The sequence below is a fragment of the Protopterus annectens genome, chromosome 12.part0 (assembly GCF_019279795.1).
Source record: "Protopterus annectens isolate FY-2018-M chromosome 12.part0, PAN1.0, whole genome shotgun sequence".
Taxonomy (NCBI): Eukaryota; Metazoa; Chordata; order Ceratodontiformes; family Protopteridae; genus Protopterus; species Protopterus annectens.
This window is the reverse complement of record NC_056746.1, coordinates 1,168,244,932-1,168,266,539: the sequence shown is the minus strand read 5'-3', so window position 1 is coordinate 1,168,266,539 and position 21,608 is coordinate 1,168,244,932. Positions and strand designations below refer to the sequence as shown.

General features: G+C 37.1%; 1 protein-coding gene across 1 annotated transcript in view; it reads right to left on the bottom strand.

Annotated features, from left to right (window-relative positions):
- KIAA1755 (KIAA1755 ortholog) overlaps positions 1 to 21,608 on the bottom strand; it is a 986,731-nt gene that overhangs the window by 240,271 nt on the left and 724,852 nt on the right. Inside the window, exon 13 of the mRNA XM_044090195.1 lies at positions 4,652 to 4,843. Within this exon, the coding sequence (XP_043946130.1) occupies positions 4,652 to 4,843 (192 nt within the window). The remainder of the gene's footprint in view (positions 1 to 4,651; positions 4,844 to 21,608) is intronic.

The window sequence follows — 21,608 nt, the reverse complement described above, 5'->3', positions numbered from 1 at the left end:
TAAATAAATATATATATATATATATATATATATAAATATATATATAAATAAATAAATATATATTTTTATATATATATATATATATATATATATATAAATAATATATATATATATATATATATATATATATATATGTATATATATATATATATATATATATATATATATATATATATATATATATATATATATATATATATATATATATATATACATGTGTGTGTGTGTGTGTGTGTCTGTGAATCAATGCATACCCCACGCAAACACACGTACACACGCTTACTGGTGTTTATATAGGCTTAAACCTGCTTACTAGTGCCTTATTCATTATGACACTGACACTTTCCTCCAGTTCACTTTTAATTGTTATTTTGCAGGTAATACAGTGGACAGATGTCGAAATATGTTCATATACAGATTACCGATGGAAAATGGTATATGCTACAGTGGGATTCAGAACGGGAATGTCTGTTCGTTAAGCGGATGCTCTAACCAATACACTATTGCTGTGCTGCTTCATTTGCATATATACCCATATACCCATGACTCCTAGTTCCCCAAACACCCACCCCAACACCTCACTAACACTGCAGTCATCCATTCTCCAGTTGGATTCGCCATGTATCCACACCACTACACATTGGCCACTCCCTACTCCTGTAGACCCATCCCATCGGTTGACTCACTCCACGTATCCTCAGAAATCCCAAACTTTTACTCCACAAACATTGGTGACATGAGCGACCAATAGGACACTATTCATAATTTTTGGGTTGTCCCACATGGGACACGCATGTCCTTATTTCAAGATTAGACTCTATACTTCATTACATCCTTACTCCTGTTAACATCACACTACAATAAATTAATAAGTATGACTATGTGGTAATGCACATGTTACAAATGAGAGCTAATTATGTACTAGTTCGGCGTAATTCTTACACAAACAGACCGGTTTAGTAATTAGCGTTGCCGTAGCAGGCAGATCACAGGAATGATTCCATGTGTAAGAAAGTCCTCACATTTGATTTTTTCAGCACAGTACTGACTTCGAACATTGTACACACTTCTGCGTTTTAGCAGTTTTGTCCCTTCCCTCTTATGCACAACATATTATTCTATCTACTGTCGAGGTTTGTAAGGGCACATTCATGTTATTTATGTCTGCAAATGGAATGAATGTGTTACAGGGAATGTACTTCTACATATAGATGTATGCATATGTGTACGCATATATACTTATAACAAACTCACTGACCTCCACGAGGCTGTCCAATTAGAACAGGCCCATCCAACCCTGACATGCCTGGATCCATAATTTCATACCCATAGTTCCTCCAGCCCACCCAAGTTCAACATACATGCATACCATCCATTGTCCAGTTGCTATCCCAGCCATGACACACCTCCACACATTGCCCTCTTCTGAGCATTAGGGGCCCTACACATATGTTGTCCCAACCCATGTATTATCAGACTCTCCCACCATTTAGTCCTTGAACATGCCTGCCCTTGCTTGTGTAATGGTCAGATAGCCAATCATCCTATCAATTTTTGGGTAGTCCCACCAGGGACTAACCTCTGATTGTAAAGTAGACTTAGCAGATCAGCAATGTTACCCCCACTGGTAATATCCTGTCTGTGATTTGAGTAGCAGTGCTTTGCTCACTCCTGCTCAGCTTGATATGACATACGCTGACAGCGCTATATAATAATGGGGTTGCTGTTGATTCCCTACTCATTCCTTTTGTATGCTTTATTGTTATGACGTTCATTCTTCATAGATATATATATATATACATATATATATATATACATATATATCTGTACATACGTATATACATTTCCTATGCTGGGCACTGCTTACACCCACGCAGGTGCACTCAGACTTGCTAACTGGTACTTATATATGTTTACTGCTGCTTATTTGTGCTTATACCTGCTTACTAGTGCCTTATTCATTATGACAGTACCACTTTGATTGAATGAAATTTAGTTAAACATCTCATGTGATACTCAAGTTCACATTTACATGTTATTATGTCGGTTTTACAGCAAAGCGACATTCATTCCACATGGAAAATGATATGTGCTATAGTTGCACTCGAACCGTGAATGCCTGTGCATTAGGCAGATGCTCTAACCACTACACTATTGACGTTTACATTGACTCTGCATGTTTTTCTCTATTTGAATGATTTTGATGTCTAAGCTACAATCGGCGGAGGGCAGCAATGTGCAAACATGCTGCTCTTTGCTTACACTTTCGATATTGCAGCAATACAAATGTAAAATAGGGACACAGGGAATCTAATTGTGAAAGTTCTAGGGATGGGGCTCAACATTCCACTACATGCTTCTGTGTTTACTACTTCGATTTTATTTCACTGTCCGTGAACACTCTTGTATGCTTAGCATACATTTGGGTATCCACAGGCACTGAATTACTGGCTTACTATTTGAGGCAGGCTCTAATAGTAAGCATAGTAGGTTGTGCAACTGTCGTGTCATGTTTACGCCTCTGTAGAGCACTTGTACACGCCCCCTGCACTGGCACACATTTCCTGTGCATGTCGAGGGTGCAACGGCGCACCCTCATAAATATTCATATGGTGCTGCTGCACCATCTGTAATGAGGACGCTCGGTACAAGGCTGAAACCGTCCTTGCGCCAAGCTTCATGAATCCCAGGGTATGTCTTTCAAAGCCAAAGCACTGAAATAGGTAAAAGATACAAAAATTATTATAGGGCAAACAGACAGCACAGGACATAATAACTAAACCTTAATTATACAGTGATAGCTCATTTGTATTCAAAACCAGCCCAATCAGTGTGCCAGCTGTGAATCTAGCATATATCAATAGATTAAAGTCTGGCCACTGAAGTACCGCTGAGCAGCCAGCCTTTCTATTGAAATATGCTGAGGGTCTGAGCAAAACAGAAGAAAAATCAGGTATGTTCTCAAAATTAAACAGAAATGCACCTGATTTTCCTTCTATTTCTGTGCTGTCCCTCATGAAATCTTGACAGAAAAAAAACAGCAATGGAGATTCTCCTTTCTCTGTTGTTGCTGCTGCATCGTACTGATGTACTGTGAAAGCATGGGGACACAAGCCCCATAAGCATGCTCAGTAGATCAGTAAAGGGAAAACACAGAAGAACACTTCAGCGCCCTTAAACAAAGACATTTTTAAAGAAAGGTAAGCAATTTCTTTCTTAAATAGTCATTGTATAATAGCAATAATCCAGTCCTGGTTGTGAGTATAACAGGATGTACCCAAAGTTGGCTTTATTTAATCATGCATGTTTTACCCTTGTGATCAAACCATGCCAACTGTGGGCAAATCCTGATATACCCTCACCCAGTCGTGGATTTAGGTGTGTTAGAATGAATCTATTAGTGGCTATCTTGAAACTCAGAATACTGAAAACAATCCTACAGGATTCTGAAACTATGCCACATTCAAAGTAGCATAGCTTAAATTTAGAAGTATTCCTGAAAAACAAGGAAAGTGATTCTTACTTGTTACATCATGAAAGGAGCACTAAGGTGATTGTTTTTGTAAGGGAAAAGTCATTATTTGTGTAATGGAACTTCACCTTTTTATACCCTCCCCCATTATAGCAACTCAAGAATGATAGAGCCTCTGTTAAGAGGGAAGTTCAAAGAGGCTGCAGGAGTGTGGAGTTGTAATATATGATTCTAGGAGTTGCGGGGCATGCAGGGGGACCCCCCCCCCTTAAGAGAAGGTATTTGATGTTTGTTTCCCACTTTTTAACTGACATTCTTATCAAATCATAGGATTAAGAAGTATTCTGATTACTGCCGTCTTCATTGACTGGAGTATTCAACATACTCAGATCAGAAGGACTGTATCTGACAGCACTTTTTTTTTTTTTGCAGCTGAACATGAAAGGATAATTTATAACAGCTTTCAGAATCCTTATTAGATTTACAAGGCACTTCGTAGAATAACTCATCTAAGGTTTATATAAACTGCATCTTGAAACAGTGCCATGTAGGCTCAGAGATGCAATGTGTTTTATTGTTTTAACTAAATATTTAGAAAGAAATCAACATTTGTATCTTCTAAACAAACCAGCTGCTCATTTTGAGGCTTAGTCAAATGGGTATTTTGTCTTTAACCAGAGCTTTGGTTTGTCCAAGATTTGAGTATTTTGAGCTGCTGGTTTGATGAAGTGAGAGTCTTGAGATATTGAGATAAACAACCTTAAAAATAAGATCATGCAATAGATAGTTAAACATTTATTACATCACTTTTTCATAGCTTTCTAAATTCCACTGCTTGATTGTATGATTGTGAAACATATCTTCAGTGAGTATACTTTGGATATACCAAGTGACTGTTATACATATGTGTGTGTGTCTGTGTGTGTGGGGGTGTGTGTAGGAGTAACTCAAAAGACAGAATACACAATTGGTAGAAAGGTTTTTGAGGGTGTAAAAAAGAGTGCACAAAAGACTGAATTTGCTACAAAAGAATTATTCTGAAACATAAATGTTTAGGCAAACTGAATTTGGTGAAAAAAAACATTGTCTTGTAAAGTAAAGACTGCTACATAGACTGCTCACAGTTATTCGTATATGATATTTCCCTTCACAAACAAAAAAAAAACAAAGATTCATTACCTCTTCACAGAATTTGAGAACTTTCACCATGGTTTGGAGCTTTGTCCGCAGTGTCTCTGCCTGGGTATAAAAACTTGTAAGCTTCATTTCAAAGGTATCTTTTATAATATTAAAGACTTCAGCTTCTGGGTATGGAGCACTGGAAATTTTACTGGATTTTTCCAGCAATTCCAAGCCTTTGTTGTACTGCTCCTGGAGAAACAGATAAAATCTGATCAGAACTGATGCAAGTTGTCTGATATAAATTACTAAAGCAGACCCTGGCAATAAAGGAATTTAGTTTAGTGATAAAGTTGGCTCTTGATTGAGGAATACCTGCTCCTAATGGGCAATCAACTGAGAAGACTTTGACAGCTGAAATACTTAAAAATCCATCCATTTTACTTGTTAGCTCATTTTATAAACAATACAGGGGGCGTTAGGGTAGGATAAATAACAGTTGTATAAGGTACTTACCATAAGAATAGATATTTGAGGGACAGATGGTTGCAGTGGAAGAAAACAACAAAAATGTGCCTAACACTGATAATCATCAACCAATTTGTCTTCTTAAGCAAGTGAAGGTCAAAGGAATGACTGAATAAATATATAAATAAGTAAATAAATAATGGTAACATCAACTGGGCTATAGCATCATTAACAGCGGTGCCCTCTTCAGATGCACTATCAAGAAACATAGAAGTTTACCTCACTGTAGTAGCTTAGAATTGTAATATTCTAAGTACACTATAACTATATACAATGTATAGAATGCAAATGAGACATCTGATTGCATTCTGAAGTCATGGATAGGAGGATAGTACCTTGTGCTCAAAACTCTCTCCCTAGGTGGCCTGTTGCTGTGGTGAGTAGCTTTAACAAGCATAACATTTTACTTCAGAAAGGACTCTTGACAGTATCTTAACAAATGTTCATAATCAGAAGCAGCATTACTGTACTAGTACAAGTTGGGAGGAGGGGCAGTTATAACACAATTCCTTGCAATACTGCCCTTTTGAAGCATACCCTACTTTAAACTGGGTGTTCATACGTTAGTAGGTATACTGTGTAGTGAATGCATGTATCCATGTTTAGCTTTCAACTATAATTACATTTTGAACAGAAATATTCATAAAGCAGCACAGGACTTGCAGTATTATTGTCAGCCCCAGTGTATATCATACGATGGTCTTGAAGCAGCTTCACATTTGCAATCAACACAGAAAAAAAGTGTTTGTCTTCTGAATTTTGTGTAGCTCTTTTTCTGATTTTTCCTATTTTGGTTTTGACTGTTTTTTCCCCACTCATTCCTGTTTTGAGGTAGTTTTACATTGACATATGCCATTGCATGACATTTCTCTTTTTCTGAGGGAATAAAACCTTACTGGCTGTTGGATATCAGATTCAGTCACTACTGTGAGATGAGAATCGGGAGGCTTAACCCGTTATTGTACTGCAGCTGTGAAGCATTTTATGTTTTACAAGATAGTAACCTAGTATGGCATGAGTGTGCACTGATCTAAACAAGCTTGTATCATGTTCCTAATGATGCAACTATTAGAATTATAAGTGTTTACTGCTGCTACCCAATAAGCCTGCATGCGGTATGAGTGTGTACTATTGGTACCCAATAAGCCTGCGTGTGGTATGAGTGTATACTGTTGGTACCCAATAAGCCTGCATGTGGTATGAGTGCATACTACTGGTACCCAATAAGCCTGCATGTGGTATAAGTGCATACTGTTGGTACCCAATAAGCCTGCATGTGGTATGAGTGCATACTGTTGGCACCCAATAAGCCTCCACGTGGTATGAGTGCTTACTGTTGGTACCAAATAAGCCTGCATGTGGTATGAGTGCATATTGTTGGTACCCAACAAGCCTCCATGTGGTATGAATGCATATTGTTGGTACCCAATAAGCCTGCATGTGGTATGAGTGTGTACTGTTGGTACCCAATAAGCCTGCATGTGGCAGTGTCTCAGGTCCCCCCTTGGGAATGAACAATGACGCACTTGTCCTTTAGTCCCCCCAACCAAACAAAGGGAACAGCTGACCATGAATCTATTGTTCTGTTATGCTCAATTTTCCCCCTAAACACCAATCTGTAGTGAGGCACAGATGTTTGGTAATAATAGTACACAGTCTGCCCTTACAGTAGTGACATAGCTAGCTTTGGTATATTTGCCCACAAGACATTCTAGTATGTATTTGATTTATAGTTAGTACACCAATTAAACATGCCCTAGTGAGACAGCTAACTGGCATAAGTTTACTTGATCTACCAACTATAACTTACACACATACTGGAATACAAATTAAACTTATGCCAGTGAGACAGCTAACTTTGGGGTGTTTTCCTATAAGATATTATAGTATACATCTGTTATGGTTAGCAGACCTATTTATTTACTTATTTATATAGTCCTGTAGAATTTGTAACTCATGTGGTACCTATCATATATAGTACTGTTATATGTACTTATACATTTGGACAGTATGTCTACTGGATAGTCTTCTGGTCTTTTTTAAAACTGAAACATGGATTTGAACTGACTACGATTTTCATAAAAATAAAAAATCTGTACCCATAACAAGTTGGAAATCAGTCTATTATTTTGACCCCACAGCTTTGCTGTCATATTAATAACTTCTGCAGGAATGTTTTCTGAACTGAATTGAGGCCAGCAAAAATACTTTATTAGAAGATAGTTAATAAAGACTTTTTCATGGATTTCTGCACTGACCATTTAGGCATATGTTCCTGGTTGTTCCATTGACCCATTTGTTCCCAGAAGGTGAGAACCTTATAGCCCATTTATTCTTCCAAGGTGACAGCAAAGTGGGCTGGGAGCAGAGCCAACATAGACATGTCAGAGATCAGATAATTCTACATAACCCCTGCCCATGGCTACTTGTGACCTGTACTATAGCTGCTCGCAGAGGACATACTTGTGTTATTGTACATACAATCCCTTGGTCAGCTGAACACTAGTATAGATTCTCTGCTGCTGGTGATACCTCTGTACTCCTGCAGGTATTACTAATGCATTAATGTGATCCTTTATCCTCCCCCTAGGATGGATGACCTGGCATCAGACACTCACATCCATTTCACTCTGCCCAGTCCTTCCTGCACTTCTGCAACTGATTAAACAGAGGTAATCTGGAGGCAGTCAGAGCTTCCATCCTATACATCACAGGCTCAAGTAAATCTGATAAACTCTTAAAGAGGTCTCATCAACCAGAGGCCAGACATAACTGGGCAGTCTGAAGAGAAGGTCAGACAGCTTTATTCTTACTTGGTTCCTTGGTCTCTTAACCTTCAAGCAAATACTATATATCCAGTAGAAATATTTTATATTTTATAATTAGTATAGCCCATAACATTCCATGATATGTTTCAGTTTTCTCTCTGCCTAAATATTTAAGAACACCTCTAGTAAAACAGGCACTTTTAGACCTAAATGGAGTCCTTCATGACACTTTGCAAAATACATAGCCGCAGGATTATTAACATTCCCCTTAGTAATGTCCCTTATATGTTCTTGTCATCGAATTGTCTTCTAGTTTCTCCAATATATTTAAGAACAAAATAAGAAACTCTAGGATAAACTAGAAGGACAGTCTCAATAGCCATATGGCTATGCATTTTGCCCACGATTATAAAGGTTTCCCAAAACAACAAGGACAAAAAATATTCCTGTCAAAACTGATTATTTTTTTCACCGTGTAAGGCCATTGTTAATTTTTGTTTTCATGTTTACCTATTCAGTGCATACTGTTATTTTGTAGGAATAATAGAGCTCTTATTTATTAACATCTGCCAGCATATCCGTTCAGACAAGTATTTTCAACAGATAATTTACAAAGGCTTTGTACTACTGTTTTGCCAGGAACCTATTCCAAGACCAAGAAAATTATTATACCCTCCAGCAGTTACAGGCAACCATGGACTGGATTTTACAGACTGTAATACATGATTTCAGTATACTGAATACCAAGTCACGAATAGGGCAAAGTATTTTATTTGCTGTTTTTTGTGGCTTCAAAAATGACAACAAAAGGAGAGAGGCAGTGGACCTGACTGGCTTTAACAAATTTCTTTAAATAAAAGTACTGTAAGCTGTAAGCAAAGAATTTGTTTTCTTTAGTAAAGCAGAACTATTGGATTGCAACTCTAGTTATGAGAAGCACTTATTTACTTACACTAGTCTGCCTTATCACAGGAAATTCTTAAGGTTTCAAGTGGGGCACTTCCATTTCCAGTCTGCAGCTTTCCCTTTGGCCTTAAAATACCCAGCTTCTGTGTTAACATTCCAAATGGCACAAGTCTTCCATGTGTTTCCACACATGTAGCCTCATCATAGCTTGTTCACCATTCTGATGATACTGAATGCAAAACACTAGTTGAGGAAGGCCTACGCGCTTCTAAAAATTATAGAATTAAAACCAAGACTGTTTATAGCTATCATTCCAGTTTTACCAGCTGCAGTGAAAGAAATAATATGACAAACCCAAGCCATATATCTTAATTCTATGAATGCTTTTCTCACATTCAGTTCCATCTTGGACTGAAACAACAAATGCCTCAGATTATGCTTGGAGATCTTAGCAACTGTCTGCACAGAATCAATGTCATTATCATAAGTGAATGCTTCCTCCATACTAATATGAAGGAAATGAGAAAGGTAGCACTGATGCAGACATCAATTCAAATCTGTCTACTTACCATGTAAGATTGTCTTCATAAAATATTGCCTATCAAACATACCTCTCAACCTCCTAGTGCAAGAAATCTGGACAAAGCTTGAAATAATGGGGGAACAAAGGCCCCCAAATAGGGACAAACTTTAAATATTGCTCTTATAAACTTAGAAAATTACTAGAATAATAGGATTTGAATTAGCATATATTTTCTGAAGGATATGATGTCTGAAGCTCAAATTTATGTCATTATTTAGTGACTTCAGTCTTCAGATCATCCCAGAAATTTGCTAGGAAAGACCAATTTTATGAGAAGCAGACCAAAAATATGAGGCAAAAATCTGGAAATCTGAGAGGTATGATTGTACAACAGTCATCTATTACATCAGAAGGAGAAATTCATACTTAACATCTATGCAGAGAGGCACTAAACACCAGAATTAGCACTGAATCAAAGTAATTTTATAATCAGTTGAACTACCAGCTTAGCAAAATACTTTTATAGATGCCTTCAAGTCACTGACGGTTACTTGTGAATGTTGACTGGACAGATAAAATTGTATTCACAAACTGTTTGAGAAGCATGGAAAATGAGTCTCTGAAACAAAAGGGTGTACAAACACTAAAGTTTCACATTGCATTCTCCAGCATCATTTTCAGGCTTAGAAATTGTACACTTTCTCTTTTCCATAGCCACTGTGACTGAACCTATATTTGTTTTCTTCTACAAAGTACTGCTTAGTGCTAAGAACAAAGTTAACACAATTAACTAAGATGAAAATCACTACAACAACCATACTTTACAGTATTTCTACACATGATACCTTCGCTGGTCTCTGAACAATATACTGCGATCCCAGTAACAGGCTTTAGTACATAACTCTCAAATTCTTAGCTGAAGAATCTGGGAGAATGCCTTAAAATAAAATGTGTGTGTGTGTGGGGGGGGGGACAAATACACAAAATTGGGGATAGATTTTAAATATTGCTCTGATATGCTTGGACTGCCACTTGAACAAGTTTTGCACTAGTGTCCACTGTCTAAAAGCTATGAAGTCTGAAATTCAAATGCTTATGTCTGTCATTATTTAGTGACAACAATCCTTAGCAATTTATAAGAAAAAAACTTTTTTGGGGAGCAGACCAAAAACATATGGGACAATTAGGGACATACTATAAAAACAGGGACCATTGAGAGCTAATCATTAATGGATAGGGTGCTGGCCCAGCTCAAAATCTCCTATGAAATATGGAACTTGTTCTTCCCAGAAACTAGACATTCTATTGCTATTAACAAACTATTTTGGGATATGTACTCCCTATCCTTATAGCTCTCTCTGCCCAAACATTTCCATGAGTCAGCCAACAGAAAGCAAAATACTGAGATTTATATACCTTGCCATCTCAAATGCATATCATTGTACCATGCCTTCACTGAACACCCATTAAGTTAAACACCCATTTTAAGGTAGGGTAGGTTCAGCAAGGCAGTATTGCAAGAATTTTTTTTCATCCCCAGCGCCTTGTATATGCAGAGCAGTTCTTAGTCTAATTATAAACATTTGTTATGGTCCTGCCAAAAATAAACAAGGATACCCTTTCCAAATCTTTCAGCTGTTCTTCTACAAAGTTCCTGAACACAAGACTTGCTTATTCTAACTAAACTGGCAATGTGCATAGAATGGATTCCTATTGAAATGGCAAGGATCACATTAGCGGTCTTTTGAAATGTGAAAACAAAAACTGTAAAAACAAAGTCTATACCAAGTCCAAGGTTGGCAGTAACTCAAAGTATTTCTCTTACTCGAGCTATAGTGATATCAGAGTTAGTAATTATAAGTATAGGGGTGCATAAGATGTTCTTCATGTTTGGGGGGCGTGTTTTTGCTACCCTGCAGAAAAAGCAGACCCCCCCACTTTAATGTCATTTCAAAATTTGTTGTAGTTGCTTCCTATTTATACTTTCATAATTATATATTTTACACTTTAAGTAGGGAGCCTCATAGGATGTATGTCTATACTTGTGTTTTTATGGTTTATTTAGATACAATTACAAAAAATATATTGCACTATAATTTATGATTCATGTAAGACCACTGGCTGTAGTATTTCTACCTTAGCATATGGAGACATATTTCTTCCATGTTGCTCATTTGGATATACATTTTATCACTTTTATTCCTACTCTTTTTTTTTGTAGTTTGCAGGATTGGACTACTGACTCCCCTTCCTACAACCACCAGTCCCATTTATTCATCCACTGGGGCAAGACCTGTCTGGTCCATTCATTCATCTGGTAGAGGAAAGAGTTGGGTGTTCATTAGTCTTGCAAGACTCTAATGCTGCCTCTGGAGGTACCTGCATACTTCCACACGTGCACCCTCCCAGTGAAGTGGCACATTGACTTTTCACACTAATGAAATTGCAGGGCGCCAAGCTGCCTACCTCTCTTCTGGATGAGCGAGCCAATGTCGACTCCTCTGTTCTTTCCTTCGCTGTCTGGTCCCTCCAAAGCCCTTGCTGCTAGTTGAACACAGGCCATCTGAGGTGCAGTCAGGGCTTTATCCTTCTGTACCCCTTTCACTACCACTCTTAATAAAACAGCAATAATTTTGACTAAATGAATATCCCATGTGGTAAAACCACAATGGCAAAATACAGAGTATATTGTCTGTATGATCATGACATATGGTTTCCTAATGATTCATATATTCATAGGTAAATACTATGCTATCGGTAAATAAAAGGCTTAACTATAAAAACTTATTTTCAGTTTATATTTAGATGCAATGATAACCTGTTGTGTTACTGAAAAAAACTTCAGAACTCTAATGAGATTATTTATAATTTTAGTTTAAGATAATTAGTTAAATTTTAATAGCTATGGTATTTACACGCATTACTATGGGATGAAAAATCAGATGTGGTACAGTTGGTTATGGACCATTTCACTGTAGCCTGCCTAGCCTGTTCATAAACTAACGTGCCAAAGAGACTTTGCACTAGCAGAAAAAAGACAGCTGGCTTATTCATAAACACTATACACTCTAGTGTGCCAACACTGTGCAAACCTTTGTGTGTTAGTTGTCCATGCATTAGGGTGATTCAAAGAAATGAGTCAGCCTAATATCAGACACAGTCACCAAGGACCAGCATCTTACACTGTCTTTACATGACATGGGTTTAGCTTTAATGTTTAGAAACTCCTCCTATTTACAAGCAATTCCATACCTGACTTTTGTGTCAGTCACTTAGGACTTTTAAGTAATCATAAATGCAAATCTCTCTGCATTTAGAAGCTGTTGGAAAGAAAGTGTCAGCAGTTTGGTGGTTCTTACACAGCCAAATAAGGAGAACACATTAAATGGCAGCTTAGCTATAGTGGACAAAATTATACAATAAAAATCAATTAGTATTCCAAAAGTGCATGCTCATTGGACACCCCAGTTAGCAAGTCCATTGTAAATTGAGCATAACCTAATAGAAAGTCCGTCTGCGACCACACTTTCTATTATCATATATTAAAAAAACATGTTTTGAAATAGGAGAGATACAGCAAAATGCTATCAAAAACTAAACAAAACAAAACTATATATAAGTGATCTCTCATATGGAATTTTGTACGATTGTAATAACATCTGCACATAATTATTCTCTCTTTTTTCCAACATTATTTTTCACTTACTTTGTACGTGTTCTCTCTGCCTACATAACTACTTTTCTCTGCTATGTGTTCCATCAGTTTTTCTATCTTTTTTATTGAATTGTTAAACTCAAATATAAGCTCATTACTGTTTGCATTTAACCTGAAATGTTAAGTTCACTATTTGTTTCTATTTACACTGGAGTTTCTCCTCGGGTCTCCACTGAAAATGGGCTTCTGGCTCAGTTGGACAGAGCTAGTTAACAAACATCAAATAAATAAATAAATAGAACTCCAGACAGTTAAACTGTAATGTTTTTAATTTTTACATCTCAAATGTCCAGGCTTTAGCAGCATGTTCCTCACTTTTCTCAGATGTTTGTCATTTATTTAAAGATATTGAGTTAAAAACATATTAATAAAGATAACAAAAAACACAGACTGAGAGGCAAACCAATGTAAGAAAGTTCTTTCCATGGTGGCTGCCTAGCACTATATTGATATATTGTGCAAACATGTGGATGTACATAACATGTGTACGCACAGTACATCAGTAAAGAAGGAAATGTGTGGACGTACATATCATGCCCATGCACAGTATATCTGTAAAGAAGGAAACGTGTGGATGTACATATCATGTGTCTGCACAGTACATCAGTAAAGAAGGAAACGTGTGGACGTACATATCATGTGTATGCACAGTACATCAGTAAAGAAGGAAACGTGTGGACGTACATATGTGTATGCACAGTATATCAGTAAAGAAGGAAACGTGTGGACGTAAATATGTGTATGCAGAGTACATCAGTAAAGAAGGAAATGTGTGGAGGTACATATCATGTGTATGCACAGTACATCAGTAAAGAAGGAAACGTCTGGACGTACATATGTGTATGCAGAGTATATCAGTAAAGAAGGAAACGTGTGGAATTACATATCATGTGTATGCACAGTAAATCAGTAAAGACAGAAACATGTGGACATACTTATCAGGGTATGCACAGTACATCAGTAAAGAAGGAAATGTGTGGACGTACATATGTGTATGCACAGTACATCAGTAAAGAAGGAAATGTGGGGACGTACATATGTGTATGGAGAGTACATCAGCAAAGAAGGAAATGTGTGGAATTAGATATCATGTATATGCACAGTACATCGGTAAAGAAGGAAATATGTGGACGCACATATCATGTGTATGCTCAGTACATCAGTAAAGAAAGAAATGTGTGGAGGTACATATCATGTGTATGCAGAGTACATCAGTAAAGAAGGAAACGTGTGGATGTACATATCATGTGTATGCACAGTACATCAGTAAAGAAGGAAACATATGGACATACATATCATGTGTATGCACAGTACAGCAGTAAAGAAGGAAACGTGTGGATGTACATATGTGTATGCACAGTACATTAGTAAAGAAGGAAACGTGGAATTACATATGTGTATGCACAGTACATCATTAAAGAAGGAAACGTATAGACGTACATATCATGTGTATGCACATTACATCAGTAAAGAAGGAAATGTGTGAACATACATATCATGTGTAAGCACAGTACATCAGTAAAGAAGGAAACGTGTGGACGTACATATCATGTATATGCAAAGTACATCAGTAAATAAGGAAATGTGTGGAATTACATATCATGTGTATGCACAGTACATCAGTAAAAAAGGAAACGTGGAGGTATGTATCTTGTATGCACAGTACATCAGTAAAGAAGGAAACGTGTGGAGGTACATATCATTTGTATGCACAGTACATCAGTAAAGAAGGAAACATGTGGACATACAAATCATGTGTATGCACAGTACATCAGTAAAGAATGAAATGTGTGGAAATACATATGTGTATGCAGAGTGCATCAGTAAAGAAGGAAACGTGTAGACATACAAATCATGTGTATGCACAGTACATCAGTAAAGAATGAAATGTGTGGCGGTACATATCATGTGTACGCACAGTACATCAGTAAAGAAGGAAACGTGTGGACATAATATCATGTGTATGCGCAGTACATTAGTAAAGAAGGAAACCTGTGGACGTACATATCATGTGTATGCACAGTACATCAGTAAAGAAGGAAATGTGTGGACGTACATATGTGTATGCACAGTACATCAGTAAAGAAGGAAACATTTGGACATACAAATCATGTGTATGCACAGTACATCAGTAAAGAATGAAATGTGTGGACATACATATGTGTATGCAGAGTGCATCAGTAAAGAAGGAAATGTGTAGACATACAAATCATGTGTATGCACAGTACATCAGTAAAGAATGAAACGTGTGGAGGTACATATAATGTGTATGCACAGTACATCAGTAAAGAAGGAAACCTGTGGACATACATATGTGTATGCACAGTACATCAGTAAATAAGGAAATGTGTGGAGGTACACATCATTTGTATGCACAGTACATCAGTAAAGCAGGAAACGTGTGGACATACAAATAATGTGTATGCACAGTACATCAATAAAAAAGGAAACGTGTGGACATACAAATCATGTGTATGCACAGTACATCAGTAAAGAATGAAACGTGTGGAGGTACATATCATGTGTATGCACAGTACATCAGTAAAGAAGGAAACCTGTGGACATACATATGTGTATGCACAGTACATCAGTAAATAAGGAAATGTGTGGAGGTACACATCATTTGTATGCACAGTACATCAGTAAAGCAGGAAACGTGTGGACATACAAATAATGTGTATGCACAGTACATCAATAAAAAAGGAAACGTGTGGACATACAAATCATGTGTATGCACAGTACATCAGTAAAGAAGGAAATATTTTGAGGTACATATCATGTGTATGCACAGTACATCAGTAAAGAAGGAAACGTGTGGAGGTACATATCATGTGTATGCACAGTACATCAGTGAAGAAGGAAACGTGTGGATGTACATATCATGTGTATGCACAGTACATCAGTAAAGAAGGAAATGTGTGGACATACATATGTGTATGCACAGTACATCAGTAAAGAAGGAAATGTGTGGAAGTACATATTTGTATGCAGAGTACATCAGTAAATAAGGAAACGTGTGGAGGTACATATCATGTGTATGTAGAGTACATCACTAAAGAAGGAAACGTGTGGACGTCCATATGTGTATGCAAAGTTCATAGGTAAAGAGGGAAACTTGTGGACGTACATATCATGTGTATGCACAGTACATCAGTAAAGAAGGAAACTTGTGCAGGTACATATCATCTGTATGCACAGTACATCAGTAAAGAAGGAAACGTGTGGAGGTACATATCATGTGTATGCACAGTACATCAGTAAAGAAGGAAACCTGTGGACGTACATATAATGTGTATAGGCAGTACATCAGTAAAGAAGGAAATGTGTGTAATTACATATCATGTGTATGTACAGTACCTCAGGAAAGAAGGAACTGTGTGGAGATACATATCATGTGTATGCAGAGTACATCAGTAAAGAAGGAAATGTGTGGAGGTACATATGTGTATGCAGAGTATATCAGTAAAGAAGGAAAGGTGTGGAATTACATATCATGTGTATACACAGTACATCAGTAAAGAAGGAAATGTGTGGACGTACATATGTGTATGCACAGTACATCAGTAAATAAGGAAACGTGCGGACATACATATGTGTATGCAGAGTATATCAGTAAAGAAGGAAAGGTGTGGAATTACATATCATGTGTATGCACAGTAAATCAGTAAAGATGGAAACATGTGGACATACTTATCAGGGTATGCACAGTACATCAGTAAAGAAGGAAACGTGGGGACGCACATATGTGTATGGAGAGTACATCAGCAAAGAAGGAAATGTGTGGAATTAGATATCATTTGTATGCACAGTACATCAGTAAAGAAGGAAATATGTGGACGTACATATCATGTGTATGCTCAGTACATCAGTAAAGAAGGAAACGTGTGGAGGTACATACATCAGTAAAGAAGGAAACGTGTGGAGGTACATATCATGTGTATGCAGAGTACATCAGTAAAGAAGGAAACGTGTGGATGTACATATCATGTGTATGTACAGTACATCAGTAAAGAAGGAAACATGTGGAATTACATATCAAGTGTATGTGCAGTACATCAGTAAAGAAGGAAATGTGTGGATGTACATATCATGTGTATGCACAGTACATCAGTAAAGAGGGAAACGTATGGACATACATATCATGTGTATGCCCAGTACAGCAGTAAAGAAGGAAATGTGTGGATGTACGTATGTGTATGCACAGTACATCAGTAAAGAAGGAAACATGGAATTACATATCATGTGTATGCACAGTACATCAGTAAAGAAGGAAACGTGTGGAATTACATATCATGTGTATGCAGAGTACATCAGTAAAGAAGGAAACATATAGATGTACATATCATGTGTATGCACATTACATCAGTAAAGAATGAAATGTGTGAACATACATATCATGTGTATGCACAGTACATCAGTAAAGAAGGAAACCTGTGGAGGTACATGTCATGTTTATCCACAGTACCTCAGTAAAGAAGGAAACATGTGGATGTTCATATCATGTGTGCACAGTACATCAGTAAAGAAGGAAATATGTGGAATTATATATCATGTGTATGCAGAGTACATCAGTAAAGAAGGAAACGTGTGGACGTACATAACATGTATAAGCACAGTACATCAGTAAATAAGGAAATGTGTGGAATTACATATCATGTGTATGCACAGTACATCAGTAAAGAAGGAAACGTGCGGAACTACATATCATGTGTATGCACAATACGTCAGTTAATAAGGAAACGTGTGGAGATACAATTCATATCTATGCGCAGTACATCAGTAAAGAAGGAAGATGTGGGCATACAAATCATGTGTATGCACAGTACATCAGTAAAGAAGGAAATGTGTGGATGTACATATGTGTATGCACAGTACATCTGTAAAGAAGGAAACATGTGGATGCACATATCATGTGTATGCACAGTACATCAGTAAAAAAGGAAACGTGGAGGTATGTATCGTGTATGCACAGTACATCAGTAAAGAAGGAAACATGTGGAGGTACATATCATTTGTATGCACAGTACATCAGTAAAGAAGGAAACATGTGGACATACAAATCATGTGTATGCACAGTACATCAGTAAAGAATGAAATGTGTGGAAATACATATGTGTATGCAGAGTGCATCAGTAAAGAAGGAAACGTGTAGACATACAAATCATGTGTATGCACAGTACATCAGTAAAGAATGAAATGTGTGGCGGTACATATCATGTGTATGCACAGTACATCAGTAAAGAAGGAAACGTGTGGACATACATATCATGTGTATGTGCAGTACATTAGTAAAGAAGGAAACCTGTGGACGTACATATCATGTGTATGCACAGTACATCAGTAAAGAAGGAAATGTGTGGACGTACATATGTGTATGCACAGTACATCAGTAAAGAAGGAAACATTTGGACATACAAATCATGTGTATGCACAGTACATCAGTAAAGAATGAAATGTGTGGACATACATATGTGTATGCAGAGTGCATCAGTAAAGAAGGAAATGTGTAGACATACAAATCATGTGTATGCACAGTACATCAGTAAAGAATGAAACGTGTGGAGGTACATATCATGTGTATGCACAGTACATCAGTAAAGAAGGAAACCTGTGGACATACATATGTGTATGCACAGTACATCAGTAAATAAGGAAATGTGTGGAGGTACACATCATTTGTATGCACAGTACATCAGTAAAGCAGGAAACGTGTGGACATACAAATAATGTGTATGCACAGTACATCAATAAAAAAGGAAATGTGTGGACATACAAATCATGTGTATGCACAGTACATCAGTAAAGAAGGAAATATTTTGAGGTACATATCATGTGTATGCACAGTACATCAGTAAAGAAGGAAACGTGTGGAGGTACATATCATGTGTATGCACAGTACATCAGTGAAGAAGGAAACGTGTGGATGTACATATCATGTGTATGCACAGTACATCAGTAAAGAAGGAAATGTGTGGACATACATATGTGTATGCACAGTACATCAGTAAAGAAGGAAATGTGTGGAAGTACATATTTGTATGCAGAGTACATCAGTAAATAAGGAAACGTGTGGAGGTACATATCATGTGTATGTAGAGTACATCACTAAAGAAGGAAACGTGTGGACGTCCATATGTGTATGCAAAGTTCATAGGTAAAGAGGGAAACTTGTGGACGTACATATCATGTGTATGCACAGTACATCAGTAAAGAAGGAAACTTGTGCAGGTACATATCATCTGTATGCACAGTACATCAGTAAAGAAGGAAACGTGTGGAGGTACATATCATGTGTATGCACAGTACATCAGTAAAGAAGGAAACCTGTGGACGTACATATAATGTGTATAGGCAGTACATCAGTAAAGAAGGAAACGTGTGTAATTACATATCATGTGTATGCACAGTACCTCAGGAAAGAAGGAACTGTGTGGAGATACATATCATGTGTATGCAGAGTACATCAGTAAAGAAGGAAACTTGTGGACGTACATATAATGTGTATAGGCAGTACATCAGTAAAGAAGGAAACATGTGAAATTACATATCATGTGTATGCACAGTAAATCAATAAAGACGGAAACATGTGGAGATACTTATCAGGGTATGCACAGTACATCAGTAAAGAAGGAAATGTGAGGATGTACATATGTGTATGGAGAGTACATCAGCAAAGAAGGAAATGTGTGGAATTACATATCATTTGTATGCACAGTACATCAGTAAAGAAGGAAATATGTGGACGTACATATCATGTATATGCTCAGTACATCAGTAAAGAAGGAAACGTGTGGAGGTACATATCATGTGTATGCAGAGTACATCAGTAAAGAAGGAAACATGTGGAATTACATATCAAGTGTATGCGCAGTACATCAGTAAAGAAGGAAACGTTTGGACGTACATATCATGTGTATGCACAGTACATCAGTAAAGAAGGAAACGTATGGACATACATATCATGTGTATGCACAGTACAGCAGTAAAGAAGGAAACGTGTGGATGTACATATGTGTATGCACAGTACATCAGTAAAGAAGGAAACATGGAATTACATATCATGTGTATGCACAGTACATCAGTAAAGAAGGAAACGTGTGGAATTACATATCATGTGTATGCAGAGTACATCAGTAAAGAAGGAAATGTATAGACGTACATATCATGCATTTGCACATTACATCAGTAAAGAAGGAAATGTGTGAACATACATATCATGTGTATGCACAGTACATCAGTAAAGAAGGAAACCTGTGGAGGTAAATGTCATGTTTATCCACAGTACCTCAGTAAAGAAGGAAACGTGTGGATGTTCATATCATGTGTGCACAGTACATCAGTAAAGAAGGAAACGTGTGGAATTACATATCATGTGTATGCAGAGTACATCAGTAAAGAAGGAAACGTATAGACGTACATATCATGCATTTGCACATTACATCAGTAAAGAAGGAAATGTGTGAACATACATATCATGTGTATACACAGTACATCAGTAAAGAAGGAAACCTGTGGAGGTACATGTCATGTTTATCCACAGTACCTCAGTAAAGAAAGAAACGTGTGGATGTTCATATCATGTGTGCACAGTACATCAGTAAAGAAGGAAACATGTGGAATTATATATCATGTGTATGCACAGTACATCAGTAAAGAAGGAAACATGTGGATGTACTTATCATGTATATGCACAGTACATCAGTTAATAAGGAAATGTGTGGAGATACAAATCATGTGTATGCACAGTACATCAGTAAAGAAGGAAACGTGTGGAGGTACATATCATGAGTATGAACACTAGGAAACATGTGGACATACAAATCATGTGTATGCACAGTACATCAGTAAAGAAGTAAATGTGTGGACATACAAATCATGTGTATGCACAATACATCAGTAAAGAAGGAACATGTGGACATACAAATCATGTGTATGCACAGTATATCAGTAAAGAAGGAAACATGTGGACATACAAATCATGTGTATGCACAGTACATTAGTAAAGAAGGAAATGTGTGGAGGTACATGTCATGTGTATGCACAGTACATCAGTAAAGAAGAAAACGTGTTGAGGTACATGTCATGTGCATGCACAGTACATCAGTAAAGAAGGAAACGTATGGACATACATATCATGTGTATGCACAGTACATCAGTAAAGAAGGAAATGTGTGGATGTACATATCATGTATATACACAGTACATCAGTAAAGAAGGAAACATGTGGGTGCACATATCATGTGTATGCACAGTACATCAGTAAAGAAGGAAACATGTGAAGATACGTATTGTGTATGCACAGTACATCAGTAAAGAAGGAAACGTGTGGAGGTACATATCATTTGTATGCACAGTACATCAGTAAAGAAGGAAATGTGTGGAAGTACATATCATGTGTATGCACAGTACATCAGTAAAGAAGGAAATGTGTGGACATACAAATCATGTGTATGCACAGTACATCAGTAAAGAATGAAATGTGTGGACATACATATGTGTATGCAGAGTGCATCAGTAAAGAAGGAAACGTGTAGACATACAAATCATGTGTATACACAGTACATCAATAAAGAATGA